At 40.3% G+C, this 17,500-nt stretch overlaps 1 protein-coding gene across 5 annotated transcripts in view; it reads left to right on the forward strand.

The window, feature by feature from the left end:
• The window catches only part of fgd (faciogenital dysplasia), a 68,538-nt gene extending 57,804 nt beyond the window's left edge, over positions 1 to 10,734 (forward strand). For 4 of the 5 annotated variants that reach the window (XM_079896308.1, XM_079896306.1, XM_079896310.1 and 1 more), the window contains 13 exons: positions 395 to 551; positions 1,409 to 1,547; positions 2,412 to 2,470; positions 2,834 to 2,980; positions 4,499 to 4,591; positions 4,891 to 4,970; positions 6,311 to 6,341; positions 7,993 to 8,094; positions 8,283 to 8,327; positions 8,558 to 8,659; positions 8,861 to 8,983; positions 9,393 to 9,486; positions 10,307 to 10,734. In XM_079896308.1, the coding sequence (XP_079752434.1) occupies positions 395 to 551; positions 1,409 to 1,547; positions 2,412 to 2,470; positions 2,834 to 2,980; positions 4,499 to 4,591; positions 4,891 to 4,970; positions 6,311 to 6,341; positions 7,993 to 8,094; positions 8,283 to 8,327; positions 8,558 to 8,659; positions 8,861 to 8,983; positions 9,393 to 9,473 (1,159 nt within the window). In that variant the 3' untranslated portion in view covers positions 9,474 to 9,486; positions 10,307 to 10,734. The remainder of the gene's footprint in view (positions 1 to 394; positions 552 to 1,408; positions 1,548 to 2,411; positions 2,471 to 2,833; positions 2,981 to 4,498; positions 4,592 to 4,890; positions 4,971 to 6,310; positions 6,342 to 7,992; positions 8,095 to 8,282; positions 8,328 to 8,557; positions 8,660 to 8,860; positions 8,984 to 9,392; positions 9,487 to 10,306) is intronic. The other variant, XM_079896307.1, reaches the window with a different exon arrangement.
• Positions 10,735 to 17,500: the final 6,766 nt, after the last annotated feature.

Genomic DNA, 17,500 nt, shown 5'->3' on the forward strand with positions numbered 1-17,500 from the left:
AGCTGGTTCACAGCAAGCTGTATTTTCACTTCCATTATTTTTTACATTTTTGATTTTTTTTTTAAAAAGTATTGCAATATATCACAATATGTATCGTATCGCAATATATTGTGACGTATCGCAATATGTATAGTATCATGATGGTATCGTGACACATATATCGCGATATGTATCGTATCGCAATATACCGTAATATATCAGATTGTGACACGTATCAATATGTATCGAATCGCAATATATCGTGATGTATCGTATCGTGACACATGTATCGCAATATGTATCGAATCGTGAGGCCCTTTCCCAGCCCTAGTCGTTAAATAGTAGTGAGCGTTCAGAATATAGCAGAATGATAAATAAATAAATGAGTGTGTGTGTGTGTGTGTGTGTGTGTCAGGAGCTGTAATCCCCGCATAGGAGACATCCTGCAGAAGTTAGCGCCGTTCCTGAAGATGTACGGCGAGTACGTGAAGAACTTCGATCGGGCGATGGAGCTGGTGAACACGTGGACTCAGCGCTCAGGCGTCTTCAAGAGTGTGGTGCAGAACATACAGGTGTGTGTGTGTGTGTGTGTGTGTGTGTGTCTGTGTGTGTGTCTGTGTGTGTGTCTGTGTGTGTGTCTGTGTGTGTGTCTGTGTGTGGTGCAGAACATACAGGTGTGAAGGAGATCCATTATACACTCTTGTGTGTGTGTGTGTGTGTGGTGCAGAACATCCAGGTGTGATGGAGATCCCTGATACACTCGTGTGTGTGTGTGTCTGTGTCTGTGTCTGTGTCTGTGTGTGTGGTTCAGAACATCCAGGTGTGAAGGAGATCCATTATACACTCGTGTGTGTGTGTGTGTGTGTGTGTGTGTGTGTGTCTGTGTGCAGAACATCCAGGTGTGATGGAGATCCCTGATACACTCGTGTGTGTGTGTGTGTGTGTGTGTGTGTGTGTGTGTGTGTGTGTGTGTGTGTGTGTGTGTGTGTGTGTGTCTGTGTGCAGAACATCCAGGTGTGATGGAGATCCCTGATACACTTGTGTGTGTGTGTGTGTGTGTGTGTGTGTGTGTGTGTGTCTGTGTGCAGAACATCCAGGTGTGATGGAGATCCCTGATACACTCGTGTGTATGTGATGACACGTGTGAGGAACTCATGTGTGTGTGTGATGACAGATGTGTGAGGAACTCATGTGTGTGTGTGATGACAGATGTGTGAGGAACTCATGTGTGTGTGTGTGTGTGTGTGTGTGTGTGTGTGTGTGTGTGTGCAGAACATCCAGGTGTGATGGAGATCCGTGATACACTCGTGTGTATGTGATGACACATGTGTGAGGAACTCATGTGTGTGTGATGACAGATGTGTGAGGAACTCATGTGTGTGTGTGTGTGTGTGTGTGTGTGTGTGTGTGTGTGTGTGTGTGTGTGCAGAAGCAGGACGTGTGTGGGAACCTGACGCTGCAGCATCACATGCTGGAGCCGGTTCAGCGTATTCCCCGTTACGAGCTCCTGCTCAAAGACTACCTGAAGAAGCTCCCGGCCGGAGCCGTGGACCGCAGAGACGCCGAGAGTGAGTTTCGCCTCGTCATTATCCTTTAAATCAAACTGAAATATAAATATTATTTGGAAAAACATTAAAGTCCCCCTGTAGACGATCATTTTATCCCTTAAAACTCATCTTTGATCACCAAAATATCATATTTAAATATTAGATTTTTATTTTTTTAAGCACCCAGAGCTTCACATCACTGCACAGTCATGAACAATTATTATACATTCTTAATTTATTTATATATGCTTACATTGTATTTTTATACTTCATTATTTATACTTTTATTTATTGATTGCAACATTCATGACATACTTAATAATTTTATTATATATTTATTTAACCTCTCTCTTTCTGAGCATAGACATGCATTAAATGGTTGTAGTTCATGAATGCTTTGTAATAAAAGTTTGGTTTGATTATTGCAGTAAAAAAAAATGGTTTACTGTAAAGCAAATGTACTGAACTTAACATTTTTTATTTTATATAAAATATACATTTTACAAAAATAATTGCTATAAAATCTTAGTAAAAGTTTTGTTCCAAATTTGAAGTTGACAAATTGAACCGATAAAAGGTTGTAAAGTACCAGTTTTCACAGGATGAGTTTTGAGTGTTTAATCTTTCTAAACATTATCTTTATGAACATTCCTAATTTATAATTATTACTAAAACATGTGACAGGTAAGCCTGTTAATCTTTCCATATTGACTATATTTGTGTCACAAATTTAAGAGAAGCATCTGAGACGAAACTGATGTTTAAATGAGTTATAATATGTAAATGTCTGAGCTGACCATTTTTTAATAATGTTTGATTATAAAGAAGTGACTGATGTGTGTGTGTGTGTGTGTGTGTGTGTGTGTGTGTGTGTGTGTGTGTCAGATGCTCTGGAGCTGATCTCCACCGCTGCAAACCACTCCAACGCTGCCATCAGGAAAATGGTGAGAGCTCTTCCTTGATTTCTTCATGTCATCTCCCAGACAGGATGTGCTGATTCCATTTCCTGTCTGTGTGAGTGAGCAGGGTCTCCTGGGTAGAAGTGGTCTATATCACTCTCACTTCTCTATCGCTCTCTTTCTAATGCTGTCATGCGGCCAATCACAGTTCTTCTTTTCATCTATTGAGTTTGTGAATACAAAACATTACAAATGACTGTCCCTCTCTTTGTGTGTGTGTGTGCGTGTGCGTGTGCGTGTGCGTGTGCGCGTGTGTGTGTGTGTGTGTGTGTGTGCGCGTGTGTGTGCTTGTGCGTGTGTGCGTGTGCGTGTGTGTGTGCGCGTGTGTGTGTGTGTGTGCGTGCGCAGGAGAAGATGCACAAGCTGTTGGAGGTGTACGAGCGGTTGGGCGGAGAGGAGGACATTGTTAATCCAGCTAATGAGTTTATTAAAGAAGGTCACCTCAAGAAGATGTCGGCGAAGAACGGCACCGCACAGGACCGATACCTCTATCTGGTGCGTCTCTTTAGCTTTTGATCAGTTATCAATGTCTAAAAATTCTTCTTGCTTCAAGGGTTATCAAGGCTTGTGACTTGTTGAAGCAAAACTAGAACGGTTGGTTCACCCAGAATGAAGTTGATGATGTTCTTTTCTCATACTATGAAATAGAGCTGCACGGTTAACCATTAAAAGACGGCGATCTGGACTCAAACACCAGTGATCTTATTCCTCAATGACAGTGATTCTGCTCTGTCTGTTAAACCTTTGATCACAGCAACATTCAGATGTGTGTTCTGATCCAGAGAGAGCCGTCGTCATGAATAGATATAAACAGCTTCACTAACTGTCTTTTCAACATCACAGCTTCATTATTTCTGTCTTACAATCACTCAGATTATCACAGAAGTGCTGGGAGAAAAGATTATAGTCCAGATATAAACACTGATGTCCACAGTAGAGATCAGAATAGAGCAAATCAGCTTTTAAAAGTAACTTGATGCTTCAAATAAAGATTGTATTGATTACGTCGTTACACCAGTAGGTGGCGACAGGAGACTGCTAAAATATGTGTTTGTCATTGAATCATTCACTCAAGAGACTCATTCAGAAACACTGATTCATCCAGTAATGAAACCAGTGAAATCTTTATGAGTGAGTCATTGAATCATTCACTTAAGAGATTCGTTCAAAAACGCTAATTCTTGTAGTAATGAAACAAATAAAGTCTTTATGAGTGAGTCATTGAATCATTCATTCAAGAGATCCGTTCAAAAACAACAGCTGTGTCTGAAATCTCATACTTACCTACTATATAGTAGGCAAAAAACTGTAGGTGACAGAAGTAGTATGTCTGAATTCACAGTCCTCATAAAAGAGTAGGCTAAAAGGACCCGGATGATCTACTACTTCCAGTGAGATCCTGAAGTGTGTATATGATGAACACTTTACTATCCCATGAGGCCACGGGAGAGGATTTATGAATCACTGTGAAGCGATGCGACCGATACTGGTAGATCACATGATAATGACAAAATGGCGGATGTAGTATGTCCAGATTACATTCATACTATATAGAACATACTTTTGTAGCGTTTGTGAAGTAATTATTCATAATACGTTTTCGGACACAGCCACTGATTCATCCAGTGATGAAACAAGTGAAGTCTTTATGAGTGAGTCATTGAATCATTCACTCACACCTGTTTTTTTTGTTTTTTTAACAAGTATTTTTTAAATAGACTGCAGCAATTAACATTTTGTCAGAACATCAGTAAATTATGATATTTTGTTTATTTGTATGTTCACAATCGCGGGAGAATCATGATCTCTTTTAAACAAATAATCGTGATTTTCAATTTATCCTCAATCGTGCAGCAATTAAGCTGAAAAAAAGGGTATTTATTCACACATATACACTGTGTTCTGCTAAACTTCTCCTTGAAAGAATCTGCTCGTTTATTACAGCTTAACACGTTTATTAGATAATGAATACACAGAAGGATTATGTTGATGATGATGTTTCTGTTTTGACAGTTCAACAACATGGTGCTGTATTGTGTGCCCAAGCTGAGGCTGATGGGACAGAAGTTTAGCGTTCGAGAGCGCATCGATATCGCCGGGATGGAGGTACGACTCGTTCGTTCATTCAGCTGCATGTTCACTTTTATCTTTTATCTTTTTGTACATATGTTAGTAATGTTCATAATCATATTATTTTTCTATATAGCCTACTGCTGTTCGGATTATTCATATTTACTACCCATTCATATTTACTATCAACTGTATATATGTAAATAACTGTTACAAATGCACTGCTGGTTAGACGCTAACTGTATTTCGTTGCCTTGTTCTGTAACATGTGCAATGACAATAAAGTTGAATCTTAATCTTATGTCTTCATCTTATCACATGCTGATTTTCTCCAGGTTCAGGGAAACGTCAAGCAGAACGTCCCGCACGCGTTCACCATCATCGGCAAACAGCGCTCGCTCGAACTGCAGGCCAGGTGAGGCCTAACCCCAACCCCTAACCCCTAACCCCAACCCCTAACCCCTAACCCCTTACCCCTAACCCCAACCCCTAACCCCTAACCCCAACCCCTAACCCCAACCCCTAACCGAACACCCTGATATCCTTCAGCATTATGACCGAATCTCAATATTCTTGCTGCTGAAATTTGACCTGTCGACCCCCTTTTTGATCATAGATCTGAACTTAAAGGATTAGTTTACTTCAGAATTAACATTTCCTGATAATTTACTCTCCTCCACGTCATCCAATATATTCATGTATTTCTTTCTTCAGTCGGAAAGAAATTAAGAAAACATCCCAGGATTGTTCTCCATATAGTGACTTCAATGGGGTCCAACGGGTCTAAGGTCCAGATGTGAGTTTCAGTGCAGCTTCAAAGTCTCGACACGATCCAGCCGAGGAATAAGAGTCTTATCTAGACACACCAGCGGACATTTTAGAACAAAATAAACATTTGTATACTTTTAACCACAAATGCTCGTCTTGCACTAGCTGTGATGCGCCACACAATACATAATCACGTTGAAAGGTCAAGTGTGACATAGGCGTAAGAACAGACCTAGTGTTTACAAACTGAACATGCAAAGACTAAGTCAAACACCATTTACAAAATGAATAAAAGGTAAAACAACGATGTTTGACGATTGGGATGAGTTTTTCACCCTTCCCTACAATTCTGAACGGGAACACACGTGACCTTTCAAACTGATCACGTAATGTGTGTCGCATCACAGCCACTGCAAAACGAGCATCTGTTGTTAAAAAGTATATAAATGTTTTTTTTTTTTGTAGATAATGACTGATGGTTTGGCTAGATAAGACTCTTATTTTTTTTATTATTTCGTGTTTTTATATTTATGTACATTGTTGGTTCTTTGTGTACGCATGTTGAAACACAAGCAACAAAAATTTCCCCATGGGGATAAAAAAGTAATCAATCAATGAATCATTCCTCGGCTGGATCGTGTCGAGACTTTGAAGCTGCACTGAAACTCACATCTGGACCTTCAACCCGTTGGACCCCATTAAAGTCACTATATGGAGAAACATCCTGGAGTGTTTTCCTCAAAAACCTTTATTTCTTTTCGACTGAAGAAAGAAAGACATGAACATCTTGGATGACGTAGAGGAGAGTAGATTATCAGGAAATGTTAATTCTGAAGTGAACTAATCCTTTAAATGATGGTAATTCATGAATGTTTGGAGCCATTCCAAACATCTTAAAACTGAAACTCACTTGTTGAAGACACAATCTTTAGGAAACTTGATGGACAAATACACAGTATGTGAACTCTGAATGTGTTTTTGTCTCAGGACGGCTGAGGAGAAGGAGGGCTGGATAAAAGTGAGTTATTCTCATTACACAAATGTTAAACGTCACAGAATTACAGACACACGTTAGCATGTTTTTAAAGTATGTTATTTTCATTTTAAGTAGTTTTTTTTCTAAGAATATACTTAAAGTCCCCCTGTAGTCAATAATTTTATCCCATAAAACTCATGTTTGATCACTTAAAATATCTTGACTGTAACTCGACACCCTTGCCTCATTTAGTATGCGCAGTTCTATGAATATGTGAATGAGCCCTGCCTCCACTCACTCACTCAGCTCAGAGATCCACTGGTTGACGATCACACGTTGATCTGATTGGTTACAAGGTAGTTTGTGACGTCAGAAACACCAGCGATTTCAAAGCGTGTTTTTGAGACTGTCTTTGGTTCACTGCAGTTTTAAGGAGGAAATACTCAGCAATGCTGTCGACTTATGAATTTACACATGCTTTGACTTAAAGCAGATTAAAAACACCACATAGACACATAAACAACATTAAACGCTGGATTTACACCACAGGGGGACTTTAAGTGAGATCTGAGTGTAATGTTTTATTTTGAGTAAGGAATGTTTTTTTATGGTTTTAGTTTTAGTTAACTATAATAACCCTGCTTTAGAGTGCTTATGACCCTTTTAATTAGGCATTCAGTACATCTTTAAATTTCACTCGATGACGATCGCCTCCGTTTAGTTCATCTTGAGCCAATGATTCCAACGATATAAGACACTTGAGCTTGCGACGAACGGTTTAGGAGTTAATGGGCCATTATGTACTTTTGATCGCTCTAGCGCCACCATCAGGCCGATTGGGGCGAGACTTGGTGGCATTGTAGAGGGTGTGAGTACTACCAGCGCTCAAAGTTTCACGTCTCTACAACTTACGGTTTGGTCTGAACCAAACTTTTAGCTTTGACAATCCTAACAATTACAATAGGGTTTCAGCGCTACAGGATTGAACGCCTAATGAATTTCCACTCATGCTCATCTATCTCATCTAATCCTGCTCTTACTATTCAACAAATTCACATTACTCTAAAGAGGAAACATTTATAATTTCCATCAAAATAAAATATCCTGCCTCTGAAACAACTCTTCGTAGAGACACTTTTCACTGGTCCTAAATTTATCCTTGTCAAATACATTTCGTGTTGACTTTAAAGGGACAGTTCACCCAACAATGAAAATCTCGTCGTCATTTACTCACCCTCGTCTTCTTTCAAACCTGTGTGACTTTATACTGTTGAACATAAAAGGATAAACTTACTCGAATTCCATGTAATAGTGTGGAAGACAATGAAGAGGGATGTGAAAGCTATTTATGAAAAATCATGACATTTATCTAATCGACACGTTTTGGAGAGAAATGATTCATGAACAAGTGGCTCTTTTGAGTCGGATCTTTTCAGTGAATCGTTTGATTCAGTTCACTGTGGCTCAATAGTGAATTTTGGGATATCGCATTTAAAAAAAAAAAACGCTGGATGGAAACACCAAGATGGGTATATATTCTAAAAATGTGTGTAAAAAATGTACAGTGACCAGAGCTTTGGTTGTGTGTGAAGCTTCATCAGTGTTGTGTGTGTTCAGGTTGTGTGTGAAGCTTCATCAGTGTTGTGTGTGTTCAGGTTGTGTGTGAAGCTTCATCAGTGTTGTGTGTGTTCAGGTGATTTCAGCGACGATCGAGAAGCACAAGCAGAACAGCGAGACGTTCAAAGCTTTCAACAGTTCCTTCAGCAGAGAGGATGAACACACACCTGACGCAGCGGTACAGACACACACACACACACACACACACACACACACACACACACACACACACACACACACACACACACACACACACACACACACACACACACACAAGCAACTTCACTCTGGTCCTTTACACCGTCTGTGTGCTCCAGACGTTGATGTTTAAAGGAACTGATGTGTGATTGTGTGTTTTGATCTTAGGGCTCATGGAGCTCAGGTGAGACGGAGGGAACTCAGCAGGAGCGGGTGAGACACACACACACACACACACACACACACACACACACACACACACACACACACACACACACACATACACACACATACACACACACACACACACACACACACACACACACTCACACACACTGCAGATCTCAACCTGTGTTTACCTGTGTGTGTATTTGTATTTGCGTGTGTGTGTGTGTGTGTGTGTGTGTGTGTGTGTGTGTGTGTGTGTGTGTGTGTGTGTGTAGAAGAGCTCCAAGAGGCGGGAGAAGGAACGAGAGACGTGCAAAGTCTGCAGTGAGACCTTCCATTTCACCAAACGCAAACATCACTGCAAGATCTGCGGAGCGGTACGTGAGTTCACACACACACACACACACACACACACACACACACACACACACACACACTAACACACTCAAACTAACACACTCTCTCACACACACACACACACACACTCACACACACTAACACACTCACGCACACACACACACACACACACACACACACACACACACACACTCTCTCTAACGTGAGCTGTGTGTCTGCAGGCTGTGTGTGGGAAGTGTTCGAGGGTGTGTGAGAGCAGGAACATGCGTGTGTGTAAGCAGTGTGATGGCCAGCAGGGAGAAGCAACAGCAGGGGGCGCCACTGAGCCCAAGAAGAGACTCCAGGTACACACTCTCACGTTTATTAGAGATCATGACAGAAATATATTCATGTCTTTAGAGGAGAATGTGCTTATCCAGTAGCAGTCATAATAATAATAATAATATAATTTATTAAAACATTACACTGATTTATGGTTTTAAGAAATGTCATTCAACCAAGACATTTTTTTAATCCAATTTAAATTTTAGCATAATAGAATTTATATATTTTCAAAATAATATTAAACACATATTTATAATATGAGACCCACACGTCGAGGATGATCATATTTTGGAGTGTGTGGCATTTAAAAGACAGGTTTCTTTGGATGAAGACTAATTATTGTTCTGTATTGTTCTGCTTACGACTAACTCTGTGTGTGTGTGTGTGTGTGTGTGTGTGTGTGTGTGTGTGTGTGTGTGTGTGTTTCAGAAGCAGTTGTCAGCAGCTCCATCTTCTCAACGGACAGGAAAATCTGAAGATGGGGACCAAGAGCCGAGTGCCCATCAATAAAGCACAACCTCAGGTGTGTGTGAGAGAGTGAGTGAGTTTAAGTGTGTGTGTGTGTGTGTGTGTGTGTGTGTGTGAGTGATGGGCAGGTTTAGGGGTCAGTTTAGCGTGTGTGTGTGTGTGTCACCTGTGAGATTAAGGTCAGATGGATTGAGTGTGTGTTGACTCAGAGCGCCGGTCTGCAGGATAAAGAGTGTGTGTCTGTGTTTGAGCTTCACTGAGATCTCGTTCTGCTCGTTTGTCTTGTGTGTCATTCTCACTAATAACATGTTCAGCTCATATTTCACCCCAAAATCAAAAGCAAAAATAAGAAAGAATAAGACATTATATTTTGCATGAAGAAAATGAAGTTAATTTAATGACCAAAAATCGAACTCTCGCTGTTATTTAAAGTGCCCGATCATGCTGTTTAAAGTCTCCTAATGTTGTGTTGGCGTAGAACAACAGGTTTACATCAGAGCTCACAAACACTTTCATTTCCTCATAATATACATTTGCACATCACATCTCAATCTGAGCGCGAGTGAACTAGTTCTTCACCCCGAACCTTCATCGCAAGCACGACTCGACTACACACTTCAGTCCAACAAACACTACTACAACACAACCGCACAGTTCTGCTTCACCAGCTCAGAGAAGATCACGCATGTGTTTTCTTCACACTGCAGAGGTTTTTACAACTGTCATGAAAATAATGTGAAAAGAAAAGTCATAAAAACTAATTTTTGTTATTCAAAATATCATTTTTTCTTCATATTTTGTGGTGAAATATGAGCGTTTGTGTGCAGATCTCCACGGTGGCTGTAGCGCTTCAGTCTGTGTGTTCTCATCCTCAGGCTGTGACTGGAGGAGAAGTGACGTCAGACTGATTCCTCAACCGATTGGACGAAGCTCCTGTCACATGCTGTAAAGGGAGGAGCCAACAACATGTCAGCCAATAGGACGCTTTCCCTCGCCTTTGGTCCCTCCCCTTTTATAAACAACTCCTGTTACTTGAAATCACTTTATCCTCAGCACTTTTTTACTCTTTCTTTTGAAGATGATTTTTCCGTCCTTCACGCGATCACCGCTCTTTCACCGGCACTGTTCCCTTCCTCATGAACATCTCCATGTCTATGAAATGTTGGTTTATTTTTATTATTATTTTTGCCTTTCCTAGTTAAAGCATTAACTCACTGTTCTCGTCGTGCACCGTCCGTCTCTCTTGCTTCACGATGGCTGGCTCTGAACATTACTCTGGACTGCAGGAGTGTGTGTGTGCCACGCCAGCTCTCAGGAGAAACATTCGCTGTTGTGTGACTGTTAATGTAAAGGTTCAAGAACGACTCGCGTTCCTCTTCAAGCTCTCTCACAGTCGCCACACTTCCCCGTTTTCTACTCTTCACAGGTGGATCCGATGAAAACTTGCACCTGCTTCCCTTTTAATAGAGTTTGAACCAGAGCCAGTATTATTAAAAGCCTTTAATGTGTATAAAAGCTGTCTTATAGCATATCAATGAATTAAAGAGTATCTGGTCACTGGTGTTTATGTGAGACTTTTTACTTTTTACTCAGTTAGTTTATTAATTACTCATTTATTCAGTTATTTTAAATGAAATTAATGTACATTTATTTTAACTTTGGCATGCTTCCCCACAATTGGATATATTATATATATATATATATATATATATATATATAAAAAAAAAAAAATATATATATATATATATATATATATATATATATATATATATATATGAAGAGTTCAGATGCAAAAGCCTGTAAGTGCCATCTGAAATTTTCTTCTAGAATGATAATTTTTATCAAGCTTGTATATTTCAGTTCAGTTATTTCACTTAAATGACAATTAATAGGTCATTTTCATTGCCATTTAAGTGAAATTGCTGAACTTAAATATACGAGCTTCATAAAAATTATCATTCTAGGAGGAAATTTCAGATGGCACTTAGAGGCTTTTACATCTGAACTCTTCATATATATATATATATATATATATATATATATATATATATATATATATATAAAACCTTTATTTTATATAGCGCCTTTATAACGGTCTCAAATCTCAAAGCGCTTTACATAAACAAATAAACCACTGGATATGTTTCTTCTTCATAAGAGGTTTTCTTGGGTGGTACTGACTTCCTGTCAGAGGATTATTCAGCCATTGTGAAAGTGTGTGTTGTGATGTGTTGAAACTCTATTTCATCACTCTCAGTGGAGTTTAACAGGGGTTTCAGGGTACGTTTGCATGACAGTGATTGAAAAGTTTTTCCTTTGTGTTTTTTTTTTCCATGTACAGACAACGACAGCGTTGTCAAAATGATCCCGTTCACACGCTGCATTCTGCTGCCAGGCCAGTAGGTGGCGATGTGAAGAAACACTACGCGCCTATAGACTGAGCACGTAATACACATGATGTCACTGTGTTTTTTAGTTTACACAGAGACGATAACGGTATCGTTGTCAAAAATTTGCACTTTTGTTGTTCTTTCAGGCCCTCAAAATGTCGTTGTCGTGTAACTGAACGGCCAAAAAACACAAACGTTTTTGTTTGAAATCAATGTCGTGTACACGACCCCTTAGATGCTGATTATTATATGACCATGTTTGCAAAAGATATGAAGTGTTCTTAAAGTCCCACTGAAGTGCCTTGAAACGCACAGCATCATTCAATGTGTTGACGTAATTTCCACTGAAACAGGAAGAGAGGGGGCGGGGCATATCAAACAGCTCCTCCCCTTTTTTAAAATAGCCAATAGCGTTTGGTTTATATCACAGCTCAGAGCCGTTGAGCTCATTAAAGCCGCAGTTTCCTCCTAATCTCCAACCGTTTCTCCTCCTAATCTCCTCCATATTGCTTTGAAATATCATTCTGTGCAGAATTCAAATGGATCCGATACGTTTTCTGGTCCGCGGCGACTCGATCACATGATCCACTCTACTATCGTGACGCTGACGTGAAACCAGACTTCATTCGCCCCAATGGAAAACATATTCACACTGTCTGAATCGTTCCCTATCCCCTATATAGTGCATTATGTGTCATTCATCACCATGTGTCATTCATGACCGATTTCAGCCACAGCTTCAGCGTCTGTGTATAATGTAGGGGGCGGAGCGCAGTGATGTCATTAAAATCACTCATCCATAGTGGCGGAAGTGAGAGACTCTAAGTTTTGAAAGCTTATATCTTCTAAATGCAAATTTTGTCATTGTTTTGGAGCACACGTGCTCATAGATAACAGTAAGACTAGCATTTTCATCCTAAAAGCCAAAAAATTTTTGCTGGTGCATGCTGGATCCGCAACAAACCAGGTGGTTATACCTGTAAAAGGTGATCAAAAGACTGGAAGACCAGTTTTCCTTATTATAAGGAATATATATATTATAGTGGCTATACTTCACTTGATTATTGTCTCAAATGCATTCAAAGTCAGAATTAATTCTCTTCTGAGGCAGCAGAGGATGCCATGGTCCTCCAGGCTTGTTATTGGGAAATGTGAGGGTTTGTGGCTCTACTTTGAATGAGAAGAGCCGGAAACTGAATCTTACCTGTTGAACAATTGTCGGGGACAGCATGTTTCGGGGCTAATGTTTAAAGTCCCCCTGTGGTGTAAATCCAGCTTTTAATGTTGTTTATGTGTCTATGTGGTGTTTTTAATCTGCTTTAAGACAAACCATGTGTAAGTTCATAAGTCGACAGCATTGCTGAGTATTTCCTCCTTAAAACTGCAGTGAACCAAAGACAGTCTCAAAAACACACTTTGAAATCGCTGGTGTTTCTGACGTCACAAACTACCTTGTAACCAATCAGATCAACGTGTGATCGTCAACCAGTGGATCTCTGAGCTGAGTGAGTGAGTGGAGGCGGGGCTCATTTGAATATTCATTGAACCGCGCATACTAAATGAGGCAAGGGTGTCGAGTTACAGTCAAGATATTTAAAACGTTTAAATATATCATTTTGGTGATCAAAGATGAGTTTTAAGGGATAAAATGATCGACTACAGGGGGACTTTAACAGCAAACATGTTAGCATATTAGCAGAGAGGCTGTCAATCCATTAAATGAGCCGTTTCCCCACTTAAAGTGGTTTATTCAGCGTAGTGAAGCCTCTCCTGCATTGACATCCATTAAAAACAAACAGCCTCTGGTCTCCTCCTCTGTGTACCGCAGTGTTAGCATGCATTACGCTTGTTTTTGCTAACCTGGCAGACCTGCTTTCTAGTGGCTTTGGTTGAGGTATCGTCACACCTCGTTGGTCTTCCTGTTATGCGTGTCACCTGACCTTCAGTACTTCCTCTTTCTTGTTTTTGAGTTTCTACATCTGGCCTCAGGATGCCTTTTAGATGTAATAACATTTACACAAACCCTTTGCATGACTTTCACTTCATTTTTCTAATTCTTGTAAAAAAAAAAGTTTTGCAAGACAACACCTAACTCCAGCTCATCGAGACAAGGCCTCTGTACAGTGATAACTCTGTGGATTTCATAGACAGTGGCAGTTTTAAAACAACAATCTCAGAATGCATTAGCAAACACCAGTCCACATTCAATTTAATATGCATATCTGCATTTTAACATAACACAGTCTGATAACTGAATGTTCCACATAAAATATATCAACATTAGGCCAGCTTAAACATACCCTGATCATTCAAGTGCTCTAACCTTTGATAGAAATATACATGAAATACTGTATAATAATGTATAAAATTATACAGAAAGACACTGCACTTGTATTACTATAAATTAAGGAAAGTGCAACGCGCAACATGACGGGATAAGTCCCGCCTTCTAAATAAAAGAGCCAATGGCTGATCAGTAAAGACATTGCATCACCGCCGCTGCCGTTAGAAGCTCCGGTTGCTATAGAAACAGTCAGTGTTATGAGACGCGCGGTTAGGACTGCGCATGTGCATTGGCTGGTCTAGCCTTAAATATTCAGTTTTTTTGTAATGATTTGAGCAAACAAAATTTGTGAGACTGTTGTCAGATTTCCTTTGTGATCATTTCAAATATGAAATGTAACAGCTTGGAGAATTTCAAAGACAGAGACGTTTCAAAGATGGCCGCCAGTGAAGTGACTTGTCTGAAAGGGACCAAAAAAAGCTGTCATGATATGTAATAAATGATTCACCTATTGCCACCCTGAAGCATTAATGTTGGGGCTAAGTGCAGATAAAACCAACAAGGCTAAAACCTAGAACAGGTCTCGTGTCTTCTCCTTACAACACATCGAAACATGGTGTCAGAAGTAAAGTACTAAAGAAAATAAAGCAACAATAAGTGTAACGAAAATGGAAGGATTAAAGCCACCTGCAGGTCCTGATCTACTGCACGGTAATTTGTCGGAAAACTGGAGGAGATTTCGGCAAAGATCTGAGATGTATCTCGACGCAACGGGAAGCGCTAGCAAGCCAGCCAAGGTAAAGTCCTCACTATTTCTTCATGTAGCCGGTGAAGAAGCGGTTGAAGTGTATAATACCATCACGTTTGAAGAAGACGATGATAAACATAGTCTGTCGAAAATAATGGAGAAATTTGAAGAGTACTGAAACCCGGAAAAGAACATAACCTATGAGAGGTATACGTTTTTCACGTGTGTGCAAGGGGACATGCCCATTAGCCAATACATTACAGAACTAAAGCCCAAGGCGAAGTCATGCGAGATTGGACTGTTGCAGGAATCTCTTATAAGAGATCGAGTCGTCTGTGGAATCACGTCAGCCGTGAGAGAGAGACTTTTAAGAGAAGTTTGACATTATGTTGACTGTGTATCACGTCAGAAATGACAAAAGCTCAGATGAAGCAAATGCATGACGAGGATCACAACGCACAAGCCTCTGCACGTTGATGCAGTGAAACATAAGCAGACACGCAAAAACGAGCAACGAAATAAATACAACCGAATGAAAAAGACAAAGCAAGCACTTTTAATTGCAAAAGATGTGGAACGGAGCATGCATCACGCAATTGCCCCGCATATGGCAAACAGTGCAAGAACTGTGATCAAATGAACCACTTTGCTAAGAAGTGCATGCGGTTGATGATGATGCCGTCACAGATCAGAGACTAGTCTGCTCGAGGGCGCGGTGCAAACGCAGACAGGGACAGATGAGTGGACAGTTGACTTGAAATTGGAGCACAAACTTGTAAAATTTTAACTAGATACTGGTGCGCAAACCAGTGTAATCCCGTACAGCCTACTGTGAAGAACTGGAAAAAAGAACATACTAAGACCCACAAACTGTCAGCTTACACCGGAGACAAAATACCTGTGAAAGGAAAGTGTAACTGGACAGTGAAATACAAAAAGAAAATGCATGTACTGGAATTCATTGTTGTGAAATCAGATGCTAAGCCAATATTAGGAATTAATGCATGTGAACAAATGGGGCTCATACAGAGAGTGATGTACACTGTAAAAAATTTCTAACCCTCCCAAAGCAAAAATTTCAAGTGACCGATAACATCTAAATTTTTCAATTGGCCCAAGTGAAATTCTGTAAATTATAAAATTAAATTTACAGATTTTCACTTGGGCCAATTGAAAAATTTAGATGTTATCGGTCACTTGAAATTTTTGATTTGGGAGGGTTAGAAATTGAGTGACTAAATGGATATCTTGATGGAGTGTGCGGATGTGTTTGAGGGCACAGGTTGCCTGTGGAGGGCGAGCACACAATCCGGATAGATGAAAATGTGGTTCCGAGAGTTCATCCACCTGGGAAAATTCCAGAGACCCTGAGAGAAAACCTGAACACAGAGCTGAGCAGAATTAGCCTGGGTGCCAGCCCGAACCCCGCCCACAACATTTTTTGGTCGGGAAGTTCGGTCTGGACTCGATCCGTTGAGGAGTAATTATGCTCGGCTCCCAAAAGGCCGAGCCAATCAAATTGCCAGGGCGGGCTTTAATCGATGATGGACAGATGATCTGCGGTTACGTAATCACCCACGTCACCAAAGAGCGCTTGATTTGAATTAGTTTACAACAAAGACGACTGCAGCTGGAGAATTGAGATTTCACGAGTTCACACTTACAAATAAGTCAGATAGAATAAATGCGTATATGAGATTAATAAGTCAGATAGAATAAATGCATATGACGTGCTGTCCGAGGAGAGGGATGGGCTCGGTAGCCATACTCCGCCATCGCGTCTGTTATAGAAGATATCCACAGCGCATTCATTTTAAAAGAGGAACAGAGAGCCGCGACATTTTGTTGGTTGAAAATATGAATGAAGAACATGCATCATTTACTCCGTTGCTCTGATTGGTTGTAGGTCTATCCAACTGAGTGCAGAGTTGTTTTTTCCTGGTTCGGTTGAGACACGCCCCATAATCAAATCTCTATGGAGCAGTATCAGACTCACATTCTGACTAGAATATGAGTATGACGAAGTCAGGCTAGAGCAGAATGGAAACAATGAAAGTAATAGAGAGAATTGAAGAGCTCACTCAGTGGGTCAACCCCATTGTGATTGTGGAAAAGTCTAATGGGGAATTAAGAATATGTTTAGACTCTCAAAAGCCAAATACTCTACAGTGTGTGATGCAAGTTCAGGTTTTTGGCAACTCAGATTAGATGAAGCCAGCTCTGGCCTTTGCACATTCAACACTCCTTTTGGCCGCTTCAGATTGAAGCGACTTTTTGAGGGAATTGAAGGCATTGAGACATACATTGATGATCTTTTGACCTGGGGAGAAACAAAAGCACAGCGTGATTACAGACTGAGGCGAGTGTTAGAGAGAGCAAGGGTCAAGAACTTCAAGCTGAATAAAGCAAACCGCTTGAAGCAATAATGAAAAAGCCGGAGACTGTTAATGAGACTACAAAAATATCGAGTGAACGTGCAGTACAAGCCAGGTAAGGAGATGTATACAGCTGATGCATTATCCAGAGCGCACTTACCAGAGACCGGCTCTCCTGATGAAGAAATCGAAGCTCAGGTGCATCTGGTAATGTCAAACTTACCTGTGCCAAATGAGAAACTAGATGAATTCAGAAAGGAAACTAAGAAGGA

Source organism: Squalius cephalus, assembly GCF_949319135.1.
Source record: "Squalius cephalus genome assembly, chromosome: 16".
NCBI classification, from domain to species: Eukaryota; Metazoa; Chordata; class Actinopteri; order Cypriniformes; family Leuciscidae; genus Squalius; species Squalius cephalus.